General features: G+C 38.2%; 4 protein-coding genes across 5 annotated transcripts in view; 3 read left to right on the top strand and 1 right to left on the bottom strand.

Annotated features, from left to right (window-relative positions):
- Positions 1–5,569: 5,569 nt before the first annotated feature.
- On the bottom strand, positions 5,570–10,398 carry SdhD (succinate dehydrogenase, subunit D). Its single transcript, XM_028323106.1, has 4 exons — positions 10,223–10,398; positions 8,893–9,029; positions 8,158–8,342; positions 5,570–6,739 (listed from the first exon to the last, which is right to left on the bottom strand). The coding sequence occupies exons 1-4, from the start codon at positions 10,251–10,253 to the stop codon at positions 6,544–6,546; spliced, it is 549 nt and encodes a 182-aa protein (XP_028178907.1). The 5' UTR covers positions 10,254–10,398; the 3' UTR covers positions 5,570–6,543.
- A 167-nt stretch (positions 10,399–10,565) lies between these two features.
- On the top strand, positions 10,566–13,611 carry LOC114366275 (26S proteasome regulatory subunit 6A-B). The gene is made up of 5 exons (XM_028323104.1): positions 10,566–11,243; positions 11,464–11,659; positions 11,989–12,185; positions 12,642–12,772; positions 13,358–13,611. The coding sequence occupies exons 1-5, from the start codon at positions 10,689–10,691 to the stop codon at positions 13,563–13,565; spliced, it is 1,287 nt and encodes a 428-aa protein (XP_028178905.1). The 5' UTR covers positions 10,566–10,688; the 3' UTR covers positions 13,566–13,611.
- A 75-nt stretch (positions 13,612–13,686) lies between these two features.
- LOC114366253 (26S protease regulatory subunit 6A-like) lies at positions 13,687–14,347 on the top strand. The gene is made up of 2 exons (XM_028323069.1): positions 13,687–13,693; positions 14,107–14,347. Exons 1-2 carry the CDS (start codon positions 13,687–13,689, stop codon positions 14,313–14,315), a joined length of 216 nt encoding a protein of 71 aa, XP_028178870.1. The 3' UTR covers positions 14,316–14,347.
- A 555-nt stretch (positions 14,348–14,902) lies between these two features.
- TTLL5 (Tubulin tyrosine ligase-like 5) overlaps positions 14,903–20,134 on the top strand; it is a 31,441-nt gene continuing 26,209 nt past the window's right edge. The window contains exon 1 of one of the 2 annotated variants that reach the window (XM_028323100.1): positions 14,903–15,081. Coding sequence is in view for 1 of the 2 variants with exons in the window: in XM_028323098.1 (XP_028178899.1) it covers positions 15,516–15,613 (98 nt within the window). In the remaining variant the exon portion in view is untranslated. Of the gene's footprint in view, positions 15,082–15,515; positions 15,614–20,134 lie in introns of those variants that run through there. The other variant, XM_028323098.1, reaches the window with a different exon arrangement.

The raw sequence follows: 20,134 nt of genomic DNA, 5'->3' as shown, positions 1-20,134 counted from the left end.
CTTTATTTGTTGTTGCGTTGAGTATTGATGACGTGTCATAAATATTGTTATCGATGAACTAATTCTTTATGGAATGCTTGTTTGTCCCTTTGGCATTCAAACTGTAACATAGTATTTTAATTAAGTAGGCGACGAATCTACCAAATACAATACAGGTCGTGGATATCTTGTCACTCCAAAACGTGCTCTACTAGTTTAACATTAAGGACTGCGTTTTTATTTCAAAGTGCAAATGCATTTGTAGTGCCTGAGGGTGTATATTTTTATTATTGTAATAAGATCAGTGGTCCCTTCTTTATCACAGCAGATGCCGATGTAAAGACGAAAGCACATCAGAATTTACAGTTTTTTTATCCAGTTTTATTGCGAAATGGCCTTTATTACAACTATAATAAGATGCCAGTGTTTATCTTGACCGTACCGTCGTCTCTACATGAGTGTAATCTACAACCCAATCGAATTAACTGCGCACTTGGCAGTCGTGACGTCACATCGACGCTCTGTTACGGAGCGAACTCGGTGAAGTGTGCGGGTAAGTGCGAGAGAGTCGCATTCCAGCGAGGTACGCTTTTAACTCGATGGGGTGATAATGTGATATACAGGGTGGAATTTTGTAATGCCACCTGGAGGGAAAGTACTCTTAATACTATAGATAGAAAATTTTACTCAAAGAAAACATTCCTTTATTTTTGAAAAGAAATAGAACAGCATTCAAAGATTTCCAAAAATTTGCATGCCACACCCGGGAATCGAACCAACTAAAATTTGTTAAAAATTACACCCTGTATTTTTATTGCATCGATCGTTAGGGTTAAGTTTATGGATGAAATCTCTCTAGTTAAACTTGATAAATTAAATGAAAGGAAAACCATGAATCTTAAATTATTTTAATTATTTACAGAAAATTGTATGGTATTGTAATGAATTTTCGAAAAATTTTCAAAAATCTTTGAATGCAGTTCTCTTTGTTTAAAAAAATAAAGGAATGTTTTCTTTGAGTAAAATTTTCTATCTACAGTATTATGAGAACATTCCCTCTAGTAGGTGGCATTACAAAATTCCACCCTGTAGATTGTTTCATCCATGAAGACGCGCCCCACCAAATTTTGGTCGAGGGAAGCGCGGGGTGCGGGGAGTTTGATCCGAGCAATCCGAGCGGCATTATTGTAGTGTACGTGTGCGCTCATGGATAATTTAGCGTGTACCGATAACACTCAAACATTAGCGGAAGAATGGTGGGGCGCGTCTTCGTGGATGAAACGATGTATACTAAGAACTACGCAGTCGATATTGTTACAAAAATGTGTAGTCAGACACCATCTGATAAAGAATTTCATAGTAATCTTGTTATGTGTAAAGGTTACTTTGAAAATGAATTCTAAAAATAGGTATTTTAGTAATCTGTTGGTTTACTTACAATCACATTACCGGTTTTATATTACCGATAGTAAAATATTTTATTTCAAGTGATTGTTATGAATTTTTATCGTAATATTTAACGATTATTTAAACGAAGTCATGCACAAACACAAAAGTCTGGTTGTATAGAAATATGATGTTTTAGTTTTTATTCACGAATATTATGGAGTAGGTAGGTAAATTATTTAGATATATTTCTATTTGTTATGAATTTATTGAATAAACAACTAATTTATAATCAGATATAAATACAATTTGTTTTTTAATCATCGTTTTTCCTTATACCTCTATTATTAAAGTTTACATAGGTATACCTTATTGTTAGGTATTCATTTAATATCATTATCTTTAGTTTTGGGACCAGAGATATTTGATTACTAAGATTGGTTTTTGAATTTCAGTATGCATTAAGACAAATCACAGGAAAGTACTTGGGTTTTCGACATCTTTTCGAGTTATAATTCGGGCCAAAGATTTGTGTTAATATGTATGAGCTGTTGTCCCAAATAGTATTGTATTTTATTGTATGTAAGTGTGACAAACACGCATTATAATAGCTATCGCCGATCGCCGATTCCACGATAAACTTAGAACTTTGAGGAGCTATTTGTGTGATGGTTATTGTGTGTTATCCTCGTCTTATCTCTGGTTAGCCCATTGAAAGGATGAATGGGTCGTGTGTTTTGTTCCAATTAAGTAAGTAGGTTGAGCCACAGAATAATAATAAGTACTACGTACAGAAGTTTTTCTTCGCGAAGGTATTCAAAAAAATGTATGCTCAATGTCATCAACAATATGGTGTAATTTAGCTTGTCTTAAGAGTCGAGCACCGTTTTGTTGACATACGTCAGTGATCGGTACTGTCTTGATGCCATAGGGCTGACTGCTACAAGAAGCTACTGTGTCGCCATCTAGCGCACCACACTTGCATTCACTGCTCTTCGCGGCAACGCGCAGCTACATGCGGCCGCCAGTTATATAGTGTAAGAGCTAGCACCTAAATATTTTATAACACACATAACTGTGACAATTTATTTCACGTGGGCGAAGCCAAAAAGCTAGTAAGAAATAAAAATTCAATTCAGTAGGTATTTCAAACCAAATTTTATTACATAAACAAACATTATACTAATTTCATTATGGGCCCTTAGTATGTGAAAACTGCAATTGACGATATTTCGCACTGTTTTCAATATTATGTATTACAGAACGTATGTGTGATGGGATGATATTTTCGAAAACACGATTAGAAAAAATTTTTCTCGAAAAAAAACATTTACCTCTGGATTTTTTTATGACCGTGTTTTACAATAAAATTCCAATAAAATCACAAAGGTATCATGTTTGCCTCTTTGATTTCCTGGCTGTTTTAGATTTCAGAAAACTCTCATAATAATCTCATTAGTAAGTACTCACTTCAGTCGCTATTTAAGAGGAGATTACTCTTGGATCAAATGATATTATACAATATTTGCCACCATAAATTTGATTGTACTGGNATTTGAGTGTAAATGAGAAGTACCCGTATATAACTGCACTAAGCCCACTTAAATAATTGGTAATACGGTTGTTTCCTGACTTTTGTCCTAGAACTTGTCAATTTTAACTTACCAAACTCAAAATTTGCATGGAATTTATTGTCATAAACTTAAAATTAGTCAAATAATTTCTTCAAACGTGTATAAAATAAAAAAAAAATGTCGAAAACCTAAATATATTAATTTATTATATTTCTGATAAAAATGTGAATGGCTCTTACGATGTCCCCCCCTTAAATCAAAATGTCTTTATTTGGTCTATATGCCCATCATCACTACGTAATAATTATAAAAAAAAGTCGCTTTCCTGTCTGTCTGTCCCTATGTATGCTTAGATCTTTAAAACTATGCAACAGATTTTGATACGGTATTTAGGGTTCCGTAGCCAAATGGCAAAAACGGAACCCTTATAGATTCGTCATATAGTCTGTCTGAACATAGAACGTTCTTGTGCACTTTTTAAAATGAGTTAACCAAGTATATGGCTATTAGACTTGCACACGTCCGTCCGTTTTTTGTAGGATTAATATAATTAAGTAACATTTATTTTTTGCATTCGGCTCTTGGTCTAACCCAAACGAAACACAAACAACTAATGAACTAACAATGAACAAAGTTGATAAATTAGTAATATGTAAATAATGAATTTGTTTTACGAGCTGTCCCGGCGTACTTCGTACCGCAAATTAATATAAAGTTGTTTAAGTGATTTATAAAATCGCAATATTAATTTTTGAAAGTAGGGTCATTGTGCTGGTTTTCTATCTAACTTCGGTTTTCGTCCATTTCACTGAGCTTTATTTGATAATTCAACCTTAGTACTAACAAATTTCATAAAAGAGAACAACATTTTGTGTACGTGCTCGTGTACAGCCAAACTTTTGAACGTTTTGATATCATATATTAATATAATTTGGCATAATGAGTTTGGAATGTTTCTTGCATAATATTACTTTTCCATGATGCCTATAACATAATGTTTTGATTTAAAGTGAAAAATAAGTTAAGGTGCGGCGGGGGTGGCCCTTGGGCCACCCCTAAGCCGCCTATTTAGTTTTATACACACATAAATGACCTCATATTAATCACATTTACCAAATCATGCGGTGATTATTCATAATAACCGGCGATTATTCATAATTTTCACATTTATCACTTTGACCGTAACATAAACACAATTTTAAGTGTTTATTAAACTTCTTCATACAAAATTAAATCTTAGATGACTAAGGGTCATTTTTTTAAAGCATAGCTCAGGTCATATAGCAGGCAAATCAACTCGGAAAGGGATCAACAACGTATCGCCTTTTGTGGCATGGAGGTAATAGTGGAGAGGAAATATAGATCTATACAAAAATTGAACAAATTAATGACAAACAGCTGTTTATCTCTTTCTAACTTACCCCTGGTGATGTATAAAAAAAGAAATAGATAATGTTTGGTCAGTACTCATTCTGGCAACATTTTCATGTGACGTCACTAACTACCTGACTTGTGCCGAGTAGGTACCTACATACAAGATTTAAGAAAACAACATATTTATAGGCAATCAGCTGACAACCACACACACACACACACACACAAATACCTGTCAGCTGATTGCCTATATTGCGGCCATGTTGTTTTCTTAAATCGTGTATGTATTTATAATGCGTGTAAATGTGTGCGTAATGTACCGAGTACGTTTATTTTAAAGTTACGCCAAGTCCATGAGACATTGATATACGTCAGTGTTTTGCGAGCTGTCATTGCCCTTCGCGCACTGTCATCGGCGAGGCAAGGCGTTTACGTTACGGTGCGGATTGTGTGTGCGTTGTAGTATGGACTTTAGTTGACTGCCTTTATGAGTACTCGAACGACATAAAATAATATGATACATTTATGTAAGGGTATTTTAAGATCACAAAGTTGGCAACTCCGATAGTTGGACGAAAACCAGCGCAAAGACCCTATCCTGTTTGACACCTATAATAATTGACAATAGCTGGCTCGGCGAACTTCGGCAAACTAATGTGTGACGTGAAGTGCCAAATCGCGGAAAATGTCGGAAGAAATACATGAATTTGCATGAATTATCATGAATAACAATAACCACTTATTTACCTCTCAGTGTCTTCAGGCAACTTAAAAAAAGTATATTGTGTGTTTTTATTATTATTTAGGCAGTAAAATACTGCACAGTATTTTTTATTTTTTTCCATAATACAAGAGTACGCGTGCGTGTGTCAATGCTCGCTCGTATCTCGTATGTGACGCCTTGTCGAATCGCCTCCTGTAGGTGGGCTATCGTGCGTGTTTTGTTTTCGATGTGAACTCGCGGAGATGAACAGGCCTGGTTGAGCATAAGTAGGTATTATTATTATGTTAATAGTATTGCACAAGTCCTATGGCCGAGATGATGATGATGATGAAATCCTTTTGGAATATATCCCCTCTGTATCAGGCTCTTTATCGTAGTTTTCCGTTATTTAATTATAATGGTAATATTTTGAACTTTATTAGCTCGTATTTAAAAGAATCCCATTTTCGATTTAACAGAAATGTTCTGGCTATTTATCCTCGGTCCTGCAGTAATTGGCGATTATAAAGAAGATATAAATAAAAGCCATAAATTGAACTAAAACTTTTAATTCATAATTCTAACAATAAATTATTCACAAAGATCCACCCGTGATACTTTCACAGCGCATACAATAAATAGCAAAATCAACGGCACAACTAACTCGGTAATACTTTTAGATAATTTTCTAATAGTGTAAATTGTGCTTTATTAAGTACCTGATATTCTTAATATCTTCTAAATGGCCAGACTTTTATAACTAATTCATTGTCAAATGAAATTTCAGGTACACAGTTACCTTATTGAGATGAAGTTGTCCATGTTTTTGAAAAAACATCCGCAAATATACAAAAATCTGGCACACCACGCAGCTTGGATATTGACACACATAATGTTACATTGTCATAAAGTAAAAACGAGACATTGCCAGCAACGTTAAATCCTTAAAAAATACCTAAAATACATCGCATATGTAAAAAAATACACTTATTGTCTTCAAGCTGTGCCAGCATTGCCGACCTTATTGCAATGGCTTAAAGCTCAAATAAAAATGGTAACCTCAATTATCATTACAATATAATACAAAAACAATCGTTTTGGAATCTCATATCTTGAATATTATACAGGATCCAACCGTCTCGATAATATCGTTTCTAAATATTTACATCTCAGCCTCTTATTGTGTGAAGTGGTTACAAGAACTTGCATCTTTGTGCTCAATCAATCACCAGTTAAAATGATCTGTACATGATAACATACTATTTCTATAGTACTTTATTCACTCATTGAACAGAATAATTTACTCCAACTGGTGAGTTCAAATACGATAGTTGAACAATTTAGAACCATAGTGACACATATTTTTCTTGTATTAAAAGTTCCACAAGTATGAAGAGCAATCATACCAAACTTTTCCAAAAAGTTCAAAATACGACTTAGGCCACTACCGCCCTACCTTCTCCAACTAAGCTCCGCCCCAAATTCTTGTAACCAGTCACAGTGCGTCAATATCCTCGCCGTTCGAATCTACGCTTTATTCCCGGAGCGCACGGCCCAAAGTTGCCTGACCGCGTTGCAGATGCCGACGTCATGCGTGATGACGTAGAACAGTCCCCCTAAAGTTGCTATGGAGACGAGCCACACGAGAGCGATCGCCAGCTTTGGGATCAGTGGCCCGAAGATGCTGGCGCGGACGTAATCAACAGCGATCGCCTCCAGGCCCCTGGAATGGTAACAAGGTTTAGTTTAGTGTACTTGATTAAGAAAAGGTTAGTGGTACTAGTGTTACACCATAATCAATTGACATACTTTTTATCAGCTCTTAAAACGCGAGAATATGAGCGTACGGATGACTACAAGGACAGTGAAATCATCAAGTCACTTTCAGGGCTAGAATGAAAGGTTGTCTTGGAATTTTTGGATATTGGTGTAACCACTAAATGTGAGGTCCACACAAATAACGAGCAAAGATATGTTGATGAAGCCGCGGGTAGAATAATCAGTGCATCCTAACCTCAAAATATTCAAGCTACATACTTTTAATGCTTATCCAATTTTTAACTATCTTGGTAACAACTAAAAACTATTGAACTACTATACTTTTTGTTTACTTATCGATCTAGTAGGACCACTACCGGCTTATAAAAACTTGATATACGCATCTCATTGTTAAGAAGCAGATACCAAGATTACAGTCCTATTCTACCTCTCACACATCAACACTAAGGCTGGTTTTAGTGTCACGCGGACTGTCAGTGCGGATCGCTCCGCGCAGCCGATCTGTATGAACTGCTAGGGAGCGGAGCGGTTCCTCCGAACCGCATTACTCTAAAACGCTCCCTAGAAGTTCATACAGATTGGCCGTGCGGAGCGGGTCCGCACCGGACGGTCCGCGTGACACTAAAACCAGCCTAATCCAACAACCAAAGCTACTACAAAACGATATTAACCGCCTCAGGCACCGACGGCGGTGGCGGCGCCTGCTTCGGCTGGACCGGCTTGGGCTTCCTCATGTTCCTCCAAATCCTCCAGAAGGCGCGACACAGCCCTATGTCGTTGAAGATCAGGTAGAACAGCCCGCCCATCATGAGGACTGTGAGCGCGTATACTATGCCCATGGCAACCTTTGGGATCATCGGCCCGAAGAGTAGGACCCTGATGTATTCTACCACGCACGCTTCCAGGCCCCTGGGGATGGGATGGGTTAGGAAGGAGGGAATTATGGTATATTCTAGCTAGTTGAAGGAAGGTGACATATTAAATTTGACAAGGAAGAGGACACTTATCCAGTTGGCATATGGATTTCCACCCGCGACTTCTTCAATTTATCTACCAGTGTCCGAGTTAGACCCAAACTGTTGGATTTAAATAGGTATCTAAGCTAGGGTAATGTTTCACTGATATAATACAAAGATCAGCGCAAGTTTGCAGGGCGTTATTCTGACGCCTACGTGGAAATGGGCTAGCGACTAATCAACTACCTGGACTATGAAAGGGTTGAGACCACCTGTGAGTCAAAAAACAGCACAAACTTGCAAAGAATATGGTGGTACTGACCAGAAACTACACTACTGCTGAAAGGTTTGGTTGGGCCCACCCCAGACTTACTGAAACCTGCAAAAAATATCACTTGGAACTCACCAGAAGCTATGCGCCGTGATCAGTATAGCCAGCAGCGAGTCGAACAGCTTGTTGGGCATCAGCAAACCCAGCGGGATGAGCGGCACCAGCGCTGCTGATGTAGCCTTTTCTATCACCCACAGCTTGGAGTGGTCGTGCGGCTTCTCCGCGGATAAAGCCACGGAGCTCGTGCGGAATGAGCGCACCTGGAATTTCAAATATTTGTTTTGTAGCAAAAGGTGTCGCTCTTTCTATTAGGGACTCCGTAATGGCGATCCTTCCGGGAGGCGTGTGGCTGCCTCGCAATCGTAAACATTGGCAGCCCTGCCGTGTCGAAAGAGAGTAACCTACCTCAATTCTCAAACTTGTGTATTTGGCCCAGCCAGTCCGACTCTGTATTCAGTGGAGGACAAATGTCCCGCCTTTGATGCTTGTTGCTACCTTCTGCCAGTCCTGGATCTGTCCGCCTAGGGGCGGCAGATTTCAGATGACGCTTACTCGATTTTAGAAGATAAAAGTTAAATAAAGATCCAACCCCACCCTAGCCTACGGGCGGCAAAACTGTAAATCCGCCACTGCCTTCTGCTTCTACTGTACAAACTTAAGCTGCCAGTCATGTCGTGCTAAGTCGCACAACAATTCTAGTGGCTGGATTCACGCAACGCAGTCGCTTAACACCTTGCTCTAGTTGCTACCTCAAAAAAAGTCAGTCTCCCGCGATATAAAGCTGCTGAAAGTGACGCCTAGTGTACTTACAGAGTCCAAAATGGGCGTCTTCGACTCTTTAGCCGCTAGACTCTTAACGCAGAGGGCGCTGGCGGCGTTGCGTTGCGCGAGCGCAGACTGCGTGGCGAAGCGCATCAGCTGTTGGCCGAACACGCGGTTTGTGCATGCTGGAAAAACAAATATTTTTCTTATTAAAAACAACAATCAAAACTTTTTTGCAGTCCTAATTCTAAAAAACTTAGTAGTTTTTTTTTATTTGATTTGAATTGATGGTTATTTTATGCCTTGTGCCATTTCATGTTTTATTTACTGTCTTCATACTTTACATTTTTACACACACTAATATTAACATAATTTTATTACCCAACTGTGCCAGAAGTGGGTTATGTTTTTATAAATATCACTAACATACTAGATAATTTTGGATCTACTAGAGATGCATTATGCCTAATAACTCAACTTGCATAAAATTGTAAAATTAAACAAATAACTTTAATTACTAGCACTGCTCTTGATTTCAATATTAATTAGTCAAAGGGAGAATACTGGGTTGCATAATATGGTGACATGCAGTAATGTTTCCATTGCTATAGCAAAGTAAACAACAATTAGAACAATGAATAATGTTATTGTAATACATACAACTATCTACAATCAATTTGTATAGGATTTGAGATAGCTTTTTGGAATATTAAAAAAATGATAGTAATTGTCGTACACCAGTATTCACTTTAAAATATCAATAAAAACATTCAGAACTATAGGATACTATTTAAAGTAAGGTTTAATAGCAGTGACAATATTAAACCCTTATGTACCTACAAAGAAGACCCAAAACATAATAGACATAATTTGTTATTGAAATCTCATGCACCAACTTGGTTAAACATAAGTTATCAAACTAAATAAACTTGTCTCAAAATATTATAAGCTAGAGGGGAGAGGTACGAGGTTTACACGAACCCAATATATGATACCTTAGTTTGTCTACTGTGTAAGTATACTTGAAGAAAGAAATTGATAAAATATTGTAAAACTACAGAGGCTCAAATTTCTAAAGAAATTTCATGAGAACCAATTTACTAAAGTAATTTTTGGCACTATAATAATACTAAACTATAACTTTTACCATGGAACCTTATGGAAAGGAACTAAATATTTACAAAAAAAAACATAACCTAGATGAGACCCAATTTTGTTTTAAAGACATTCTGTGATGTTCCTATGAAGCATTACAACCAGCTAAGATCGTTACTTATATTTATAACGTGCAAATAAGCCAAATACAGCTATAATTTAAATAATAACAACAATGTTATGTAATGAATGGTTAGAAAGAAATACGTGTACAGAATTTTACCTGAAGAACGTGCAAACATTGAGAATGCCATTGTGAGAAATAAGAGTCTGGAAAAAACACACGCGAAGATAATAAAATAGTATTATCTAAATAAACTTCCAAGCTGAGAACTAGATTTTTTCGAAATTCGCGAATTTTGACAGATAGGACGAGACAAGACAAGTGTGACAGATTGACATGACAGACAGGCAAGCGGCGGCGGCGGTGAAGATAAGGCACGGTATACACGTTTTTTAATGCCACGGCTATATACACGCTCGAAAGTCCCGTCATTCATCTTAAAAAATAAAACTTTTAGTAGCTTTTGGTAGTTTCATAGAATTCATAAAATGGTAACCCCAAAATAAAATGACAATTCATTTTTCGTGACTCGGGAATTTTATTTGTTTGGGAAAACTGAGTTTTGTCTTGAGTTTTTTACGTAAAATCTGCACTAAAACTAGTTTTATAAATCAAAAGAGACACAATGGCCACAACCCTTGAAGATAAATCTATCTGGGAGGATGGAGAGGAGGCTCTCAGTGAGGAAGTGTTGCGAATGCCCACAGATGAAATTATTAGCCGCACCAGGCTTCTAGACAATGAAATCAAAATCATGAAGAGCGAAGTCATGAGGATTACACACGAGCTGCAGGCCCAGAACGAGAAAATCAAGGAAAACACTGAGAAGATCAAAGTGAACAAAACCCTCCCGTACCTTGTTTCCAACGTCATAGAGCTGTTGGATGTAGATCCACAAGAAGAGGAGGAAGATGGCGCCGTCGTTGATTTGGATTCCCAGAGGAAAGGAAAGTGCGCTGTTATCAAAACCTCCACAAGACAGACCTACTTTTTGCCAGTGATTGGGTTAGTAGACGCAGAAAAACTCAAGCCTGGAGACCTAGTTGGTGTCAACAAAGACTCGTATCTCATTTTGGAGACACTCCCAGCGGAGTATGATGCAAGAGTGAAGGCTATGGAAGTGGATGAGCGTCCCACAGAGCAATATTCAGATATTGGAGGTCTGGATAAACAAATTCAGGTTTGTTTCTATCATTTACCCATAACTTAAAGTAACTACACTGTACCAAGTAAAAAATAATATCAAATACAATATCACATTTTCTAAATATCTGTCCTTTCTTTTCTTGTCTTGTGTGTGCAATAATGTTTTTGCACTCAATATTTAGTCAGAGGGTAGGTTTTTTTAAATTCTATCTCTCCACCCAGACTTGTAAATCAATTTATTGTAAATATTTCAGGAACTGATTGAAGCAGTAGTACTCCCAATGACGCACAAGGAGAAGTTCGTGAACCTCGGCATCCACCCACCCAAGGGTGTGTTGCTGTACGGGCCCCCCGGTACCGGCAAGACCCTGCTGGCCAGAGCGTGTGCCGCCCAGACCAAGTCTACATTCTTGAAGCTGGCTGGACCGCAGCTTGTACAGATGTTTATTGGTAAGGGAGCTGGAATGGCTTATATGTGTTTCATGACAATGATCTGGCTGGCCCAGATACAAATCTCACTTTGTAAATAAGTCAATGCATTATTAAAAATTTCCACACCAATAGGATAATAGCTGAGTAATATTTAATTTGTAAGGTATGAATATTTTGATTTGGTTTGAAAAATAGTTGACATGAATGGATCTTTAATGTAAAAGAAGTGAACCTTTTTCTCTTTACTCTCTTATGTTATCAGGTTTCCTTCTGCCAACTTGTATATTTCCCTTTTTAAATTAAATTCTTTAATCACAGTTGTTCAGACAATATATTTTAATTCACAGGTGATGGTGCTAAACTCGTCCGCGACGCTTTCGCCCTTGCCAAGGAGAAGGCACCAGCAATCATCTTCATTGACGAGCTGGATGCCATCGGTACCAAGCGTTTCGACTCTGAGAAGGCTGGTGACCGTGAAGTGCAGAGAACCATGTTGGAGTTGCTGAACCAGCTGGATGGCTTCAGCTCCACAGCTGATATTAAGGTGAACATTACCAGATTATTCTTGGTTATAATTTGTTTATAAGGTGCAGTCCTGTTGTCCCCAGGATTTCGAAATCCTGTTGGCTCCCCTAGGGGGGCCAAGCAGGGGGGACAACAGGACTGCACCGTTTATAATCCCTAATGGAAGCTAGTAATCTTACTGCTACGTCTTCTCCCCTACCAACCAAAGCAGCCTGTAACTTAAAGAAGATCAGTCAACAGCACATTAGACTGTACATTTTTGTAAAAAAAATGTTTATATTCCAACGTCATAAGACACCACTGTGTGTAGCTTGAACTGTGCTGTCATCTGTACCTAAACAGGAATATCTTTGTTATTTCTTAATCACGTCTGCATATGCTTCTACTGGAAACTTCTTTAAATTATGTATTCTATGATCCCTTGAGGCAGGCAAGATACATAAAAATATTATAACCAAATATTTATTTTCTTCAGGTCATTGCTGCCACAAACAGAGTAGACATCTTGGACCCTGCTCTGCTCAGATCTGGTCGTCTGGACAGGAAGATTGAGTTCCCACATCCCAATGAAGAAGCCAGGGCTAGGATCATGCAGATCCACTCAAGGTACCATTTATTATTATTTGATAAAAAAATTTTGGGGTGAAAATAGTTAATTGGATTGCCATCTCGAACATATCAATGTAATATCACTAAGAGCTAGTCCAGATGGTGTGTTATTGATGTATTAGAGGTTAATACATTCTGTCCACATGCAGTCGCGCGTTTTGTATAATAACAAAATGGGTCATCCGGATCAGCTCAGCTGGTCCAGGTGACGTGTTTATATTCGCGCGTTTGGAATCGCATGATCGTGAGATACTATAGTCTGGTCCGGGAGCACGTAGAATTTTGTCCAATGACCCCAAGCTACCCATCCTTAGACAAGTTCAACGCGCGACTGCATGTGCAAATTTTGTGCACATGCAATCGTGCGTTTTGCCGCGTCATCTAAAGCCCGGTCCGTGAGTACGTAGAATTTTGTCCAATGACTCCAAGCTACCCATCCTTATCGCTCGTGCGTAATTATATTGCTGTCGCGACTGTGCGACGGGCGCCCGCAGTGAGTGTGCGAGCGCGACAGCAACATACCTAATTAAGCGCGAGCGAATAATATCACTTTAGTTCTAAATATAAATATGTTTTCTTCAGAAAAATGAACGTGAGCCCCGACGTGAACTTCGAGGAGCTGTCCCGGTCCACGGACGACTTCAACGGCGCGCAGTGCAAGGCGGTGTGCGTGGAGGCCGGCATGATCGCGCTGCGGCGCTCCGCCACCGCCGTCACGCACGAGGACTTCATGGACGCCATCCTCGAGGTGCAGGCCAAGAAGAAGGCCAACCTCAGCTACTACGCCTAGTGCTTGTGTTATGTGTCGTATTAATAATAATAAATATTTACTAGCATTCTGGTTTTTGATTGTGTGAGCATTTTGGGACCAACCATTCGATTTAGGGCCCTGCTAAAAACCCCGCGGGTTAATGTATGGTATGCGGGTGTACCCGCGGGCGCTGCTCATACTATTTTTAGATACTGAACCGCATAGGGGTGCCCGCGCAAGTTTTAAAGGAGGCCCTTAGGTGGGTGCAAATCAATATTGACTGACTGAATAATCCCGTCAACCTTTCATGGTAAGCTAAAATGCTTGTTTCGAGTGGTTTCATGACTATAGTCCAGCAGCGGGGTTTGACTTCGAACCCGCGTTAGATCACGAGTCAGCTAGGTGATGATACTTGGTGGCTCCGTAAATAGAGAAAGAGTGATGGATGCGAAAATCGCCACCTAGTCCCCAAACTGAGTGGCTAAAACCCGTTTTCACTATTAATCCCTAATTTTTAAGTGACCCCTATGAAAACAAAATGCCTTATGTGTGAAAACGGGCATAAGCTTTGTAAAATGAGCGTCTAAACTAATTTCCACCCAAGTAACGTTCGAGGAGCTGTCCCGGTCCACGGACGACTTCAACGGCGCGCAGTGCAAGGCGGTGTGCGTGGAGGCCGGCATGATCGCGCTGCGGCGCTCCGCCACCGCCGTCACGCACGAGGACTTCATGGACGCCATCCTCGAGGTGCAGGCCAAGAAGAAGGCCAACCTCAGCTACTACGCCTAGTGCTTGATTTGTGTCGTATTAATAAATATTTACTAGCACTTTGGTTTTTGACTGTATGAGCCACTGACTTAATCCTGCCTCCATGGTATAAGCCATTTATGATGGTGCAATCAAACTGCATAATCTCCTTACCCCTAGCGTTAAGCTAAATTATGCTTGATTAGAAACCACCTGGTAGTACCTAGTGGGTTCACCACTAGGTACTACCAACCGGGTAACATTACATTGGGGGAGACCTATGTTCATCAGTGGACGTCCTATGGCTGAGATGATGATGATGATGGGTTCACCACAAGCAGCAGCAGGGTTCGAACCGTTCCTCTGATCAAGAGTCAGCCAGGCCGACACCTGCTTCCTGTTTCGAGATCGCCTCGAGTGGCAGCTCTTCAGATTGAGGGAAGTGATAGATACAACAACAAAAAACATTTTTCACGTGAATAGGATACCTTTAAATTAATTGAATTACGAAAAGCGCTTGGCTATTCGTACATCGAATAAATTAACTTTAAAAAAACAACAAAAGTTTTGAGTTCGCAACAAATAAAAAATAACTGACTGAACGCATCCGTAAAAATAATCCGCAAGAGCGCAACGCGCGTGCGTGTTGCTAAATTTGAAACATGAGAATGGATCTATCAAAATTTCTGTAAAATATTTTAGTGATAGAAATTAGGTAAAAAGTATTTGAAAAATTAGAAATGTGAAATTATTAGTGAAAAATTAAACTTCGTCCGCATATCACCGGCGAAGAAAAAGGCCTTTAGTCGTAAGTATTATAACCTAAATGTGCCCTAAATTTTTGATATTGACATTGAAAAATAAACAATAGTGGATAATGCCGCATAATGTTATCGATTGAATGTTATTACTGTATGCGGTGTAATTTGTTAATGCTTGATGCTTTGTTGTCCTTCCGCTTGTGTGTAAAATCTCTTCATTCAAATCTGACTATAATCGGCTGTAATTTTACTGCATCTACTTAAGTTTATGTATTTATTCCGAATTACTTAAATTCCTAAAAATATCTACTGTAATATAAGCGTATTCATAGCTTAATACTTAAATTTAATCATATAATTATAATTAGAAATGTGACTCATGAAGTGAACATTTCAGTCCTTTGCAATTTTAATGTGTACCATCTGTTCTGGCAAAACATCCAATAAGTTTCAGTATGTTTTCTTTTTCCATAAAAGAACCATGGACCCAGAAGATGGCTGTGATCTCCCATGTAAGATAGTGTCAGACGATTTACCCAAAGTCCACACAAAATGCAACTACAACCGTCCACACTCCAGGTTTACACCTTATGTGTAGTACACCTTTATTTACTTATTTAAGTAATATATATTCTAATTGGAATCCAAAGCCAATATTTTAAACGGCAAGCGTCAAGATTTATTTGTTGTATCGTGACAATTCTTATTAGAATAAAAAAAAAGAGTTAATCAGATTATAACTGATGCATGTACCAGTAACCTTAGAGGTAAAGTTAAAATAATTTATACAAATTTAAAATTTCAGAAGGTAGGTAAAAGTTTTACAGTTTTGCCAAATAATAAAAAGATTGAACCGGCAATTTGAAAATACTTTGGATTCCAACTTTTTCTATTTATGTAGTTTATTAATCTAGCTATCCATTTATTCATCACACACCATAGCTTTCTTCAGGTTTCAAGCTGCAATATTATTTAGAACAATTGAAAACTTATATCTTAAAAGTTTTATTAACTTTAACATAATTTCACTAAAGACTTTTTAAATAATTTTATCTACATATTTATCTTTCTACCTATTTCTTTGCCTATTTAAAAGTAAGATAGATATTATGTAGATTTTTTGATAAGCAAAATCATTGAAAACATGCACAAACACAAACATAAAACTAATTTCTCCTGGTTGCAGTTGCAACGTTAGATACTATTAGAATTCATCAAAAGGATATTTTTTATTTCTTGTGCACATAAAATTGTTTAAAGATCCTAGAAATTAATTTCTAAAATCACATTTAATAAATAGTATAAATGTATATCCTACAAAAAAATTTTGATAAGAATGTTAAAATTAGAAAAGAAACAGATTTTGACAAGTATTTTTCTTATTATTTTTTTTGTTTTCTCTGAGTCTTATTTGCCACTCTACAAAGGTTTCCTTGTTCATTCCTATCAGATTAGTACAGTGTTTATCAACCTGTGTGTCGCGAAGCCTCTATATGGGGGTCTCGGTGAAAAAATCTGTAAAATTTTAAGATAGATTTATACGAAATCTAATTATGCAAATCAGCAAATGCATAAATCTTGTATAGATTGAAGAATTCGGTACCTACAACATCTTTGTAAAAGGCATGACAAAACAAGCGAACGGTCGGGGGGTCGCAAAAATTTTTTTCATACTATTATGTCGCGTCATAAAAAAGGTTGAAAAACACTGGAATAGTAAATCTTCTAGGTATTAATTATTCGAATTAATGATTTGAAAATAACGCCTCCATATTACAAACACGTCGCATGCCGTCACCGTCTGCAATAACTGTATAAACTATAATTAATAACAAACATGAGTGTTACAAGAATGTAAATGCGGGTGTTGACTCATTGCCGCGATCGATGCTCTAAATCCGGAGTTTGGTCAGACCGGCGCTAATTGACTATTTCAAGACTAAGGCCCGATTCGACCAACTTTTATCCGAGAATAACTCCTGGTATAACTGGCTCATAGACAGTTTCAGTATGGGAAATAATCTGACAATAATTTATTCTAAGAATTAATATTTAGTCTTGTTTGGTCGAATCCACCCTAAGCAGTTTTAGTAAACGAAGTACAGACGAGGGCTCGTCAAGCTAAACACTGTGGGACTTTATCAGGGCCGTCTTTAACCTACTAGAGGCCCTAGGCATTTAAGACCAAGAGGGTCCTTTCCTCCAAAAAAAGGGGAAATTATAGAACATTTCACCGATTTGGGGTAGGTATCCCTTGAGTGCCAAGTGAGAAAGAGGGGCTTAGACTTCATGTAGTTGTAACATGGGTATTTTTTCTACAAAACCGTACTTCCCTCACGGTTTTTCACAACGACCGGTTTTGTCCAAAAAAGTTGCAAAGCTAAGATTTGATATTTTGGACTTGACACTAAACTTGTCCTAAAAACTCCTTGCTCGTATTCGTGACCAGTTTTATCTAGCAGATTCCCTGATGACCAGTCCTTGGCAATATCCATTGTCTCATTCTTTGATCATCCCCTTTTATAGTAATAACACAACTATAATTCTTTTGTGAATAGAATTCTTTCATACCAGCGCACATGCATATAAAGTGGCAATAGTGCAAGTAGAAAGGCTACTCCATTTAAAAAACCGATAAAGTTTTACCGAGCAATTTTCCAGCGCTGAATCAGACTAAGTGCGCTATAGAAATTGTTTTCCTGAACGAACTCCGTCCTTAGCATGATGGAAACGGCTTTACGACGTATTAAACTTTACTGTAAACTTTAATATCCATCAAATCTTGCTGTCACCATCGCCGAAGCACTTCCGTGCCGTCCGATGATTTTGCCATAGCATTTCCTAACTAGAATTTAAGTTAGCGGCACGCAACATGTGCCCTGGATAATCAAAACAGATTTATTTATTACATCTGCACTTGATTGTCTTGTGGAATTTAAATTAAAACAGGGAAAATCGGATTAAAAAGGGGAAAAGTTGCCGTGTGGAATGATAATAATCCCGAATTTTGGGTCAAATTGCGTGCATCAATTTTTTTACTGTCTCTTCCTTGAATGATGAATCAAATTATAATTTGAGTTTGATGGGTAAATTGTAAAAGTTTTCTTTGTTCACAAAATGAATGAAGTGAAGGGGAAATTAAAAATTGAAAGAAACTAATGGCTATGTCAATGTTGATTCGGTTAATCTTCTATTTAAGGCTATACGTACATGTTAGAAAACCCTTTTCTTCTCAGCTTCTCGTTTCTTCATTCTTGTTCATTTGTCTCTAACTCAGTAGTGCATCCTCTTGGATTCTTTCGTCGAAAGCTAAGAATTGATACTAACTTTTTGCTTAGTTGTGAGCAGTGCCGTAACTAGCCTTTTATGCGCCCGGTGCGAGAAATATAAAAAAATGTAACCTTTTTGNGGGGGGGGGGTGCAGAGCGTGCATGAAACAAAACTAGATACTGGTCTGGTCATTTCTGCGCCCTGTGCCTGGGCACCGCTGGCACCGCCCTAGTTACGGCACTGGTTGTGAGACTCGCTTTTTAAGTTTTTGAAGGTTTTTTGCAAAGTGATTCTTCTATTTATCTTACTACTTACGAGTATTTTGTGGCCAAATTATAGATATTGATGTTTCTACTTCAGTTCGCTATAACTGGCTTCCTGCCATAGCACGCCTTCGCGTTTTAGGTTAATTGGACTAAACGTATTACACGGTTATCGCCAGAAATCGACTTTTTATCGACAATTAACAGATACGCCCTTGACTGGTACGTTTTTGTTCAGAGACCTTCATGCAGCTTTAAACTTTCGAGTGCCTAAGCTTGATCTAATTAAATGGTTTATCTTTGTAATTGAAATCGTATTTGGCTCAGTAGGTAGGTACTGTTGATCGTTAAATCACGATTTCAGGTAAAAAAACAAGGAATACTTAATTAATTGCGATTGTAACTCTTGGTACTTTATAGCTAACATTTTAAGAACTCGGGTGGGATCGTGGGCAGAGACTAAGTATACAACCCATTCTTTTAATTATTTTAAAGTGCGACCTGCGTCCGTGACATGATTCCCCAAAAGTAAAGCAACCCACTGACATAAAAAAACACAATAATAGAGTTGCTACTTCTGAATAAACCATGTCAATTTTAAAATTCAATAGCCCGTAAACTAATTTGAAACCGCTCGTCTGCAAAGCATCCATTGAAACTGGTCATCAATTGATGTCTTCCAATCAATCGAAAGTGGCCACTGGTGCGTGAAGCAGTTACAAATTCATTAGCGAACCTCGTTACATACAACATGGTGGAATTACCATGCAAGTAGGACAAAAAGTATTGGGAAGTCTAATCAGAATAATCGCAGGAAGTATACAGGATGTACTCGATGGTTTATTGCTAAACCATAACGTAGCGCACATAAAGGTGTTAAATACAATTATGAATATTATGCAAAAACTAAAGAAGTGGAAGTAGGTATCCCAAAGCCGATAACTTTTTGTTTTTCATTAGAAACTTGGCTTGAACTATACCCGACTCTGGAAGTATCGCTTTAATCTCTTACAGCCTCCTAGTATGTATTGATTTAACACTGAAAAAATGCTGTAGTTTGTGATAAACCAATGTGTAATAAGTTCGCGCCACGCATAATTTACAGACGGGCGTATTATCGCGATCGGTCGCTCTGAATATCGGCAGAAACGCACGCAATCCAATAACTTGCGCGTTATATGCGCTCGGCACGCTCGTCTGTGTTGTTATTGTGACAGCTGGACGTCTTCGACTGGCTTTACACTACTCAAGATAATATGCAAGTTGTATGTTATGAGGCTAGTGAATCAAATATCTGTTATGTACACATGCGAGTATTTGTTCTGCTGGCTTTCGTAGAGTTCAACACAGCTCAAGGCCTTGCCTATTGTGATTTGTAAATATTGATTTCTCGATACAAACTTGTTATCCTAATGACATGCATAACTGTCGTCATCTATAGAGCCCACGTCCATTCACCTGCCGTTGGTCAGTCACCCATGACTGATCGGTGCAGCTGTCCAGCGCAGTAGCGTTCGGCATTTGTTTACGTAGTGCCGTGATTCCGACGTTTATTAACCCGCTCGTC

The sequence above is a fragment of the Ostrinia furnacalis genome, unplaced genomic scaffold, assembly GCF_004193835.3.
Source record: "Ostrinia furnacalis isolate ACB-3 unplaced genomic scaffold, ASM419383v2 OfSCF0606, whole genome shotgun sequence".
Taxonomy (NCBI): domain Eukaryota; kingdom Metazoa; phylum Arthropoda; class Insecta; order Lepidoptera; family Crambidae; genus Ostrinia; species Ostrinia furnacalis.
This window is presented reverse-complemented; position numbering and strand designations above follow the sequence as displayed.

Bases quoted from the DNA above. Each gene is read 5' to 3' on its own strand.
- LOC114366275 (XM_028323104.1), top strand. From the start codon at position 10,689: ATGGCCACAACCCTTGAAGATAAATCTATCTGGGAGGATGGAGAGGAG. The intron at 11,244-11,463 runs GTTTGTTTCTAT...TAAATATTTCAG, and splicing joins GTCTGGATAAACAAATTCAG to GAACTGATTGAAGCAGTAGT. The intron at 11,660-11,988 runs GTAAGGGAGCTG...TTTAATTCACAG, and splicing joins GCTTGTACAGATGTTTATTG to GTGATGGTGCTAAACTCGTC.
- SdhD (XM_028323106.1), bottom strand. From the start codon at position 10,253: ATGGCATTCTCAATGTTTGCACGTTCTTCAG. The intron at 9,030-10,222 runs GTAAAATTCTGT...TTGTTTTTCCAG, and splicing joins AATGTTTGCACGTTCTTCAG to CATGCACAAACCGCGTGTTC. The intron at 8,343-8,892 runs GTAAGTACACTA...TTGAAATTCCAG, and splicing joins AGACGCCCATTTTGGACTCT to GTGCGCTCATTCCGCACGAG.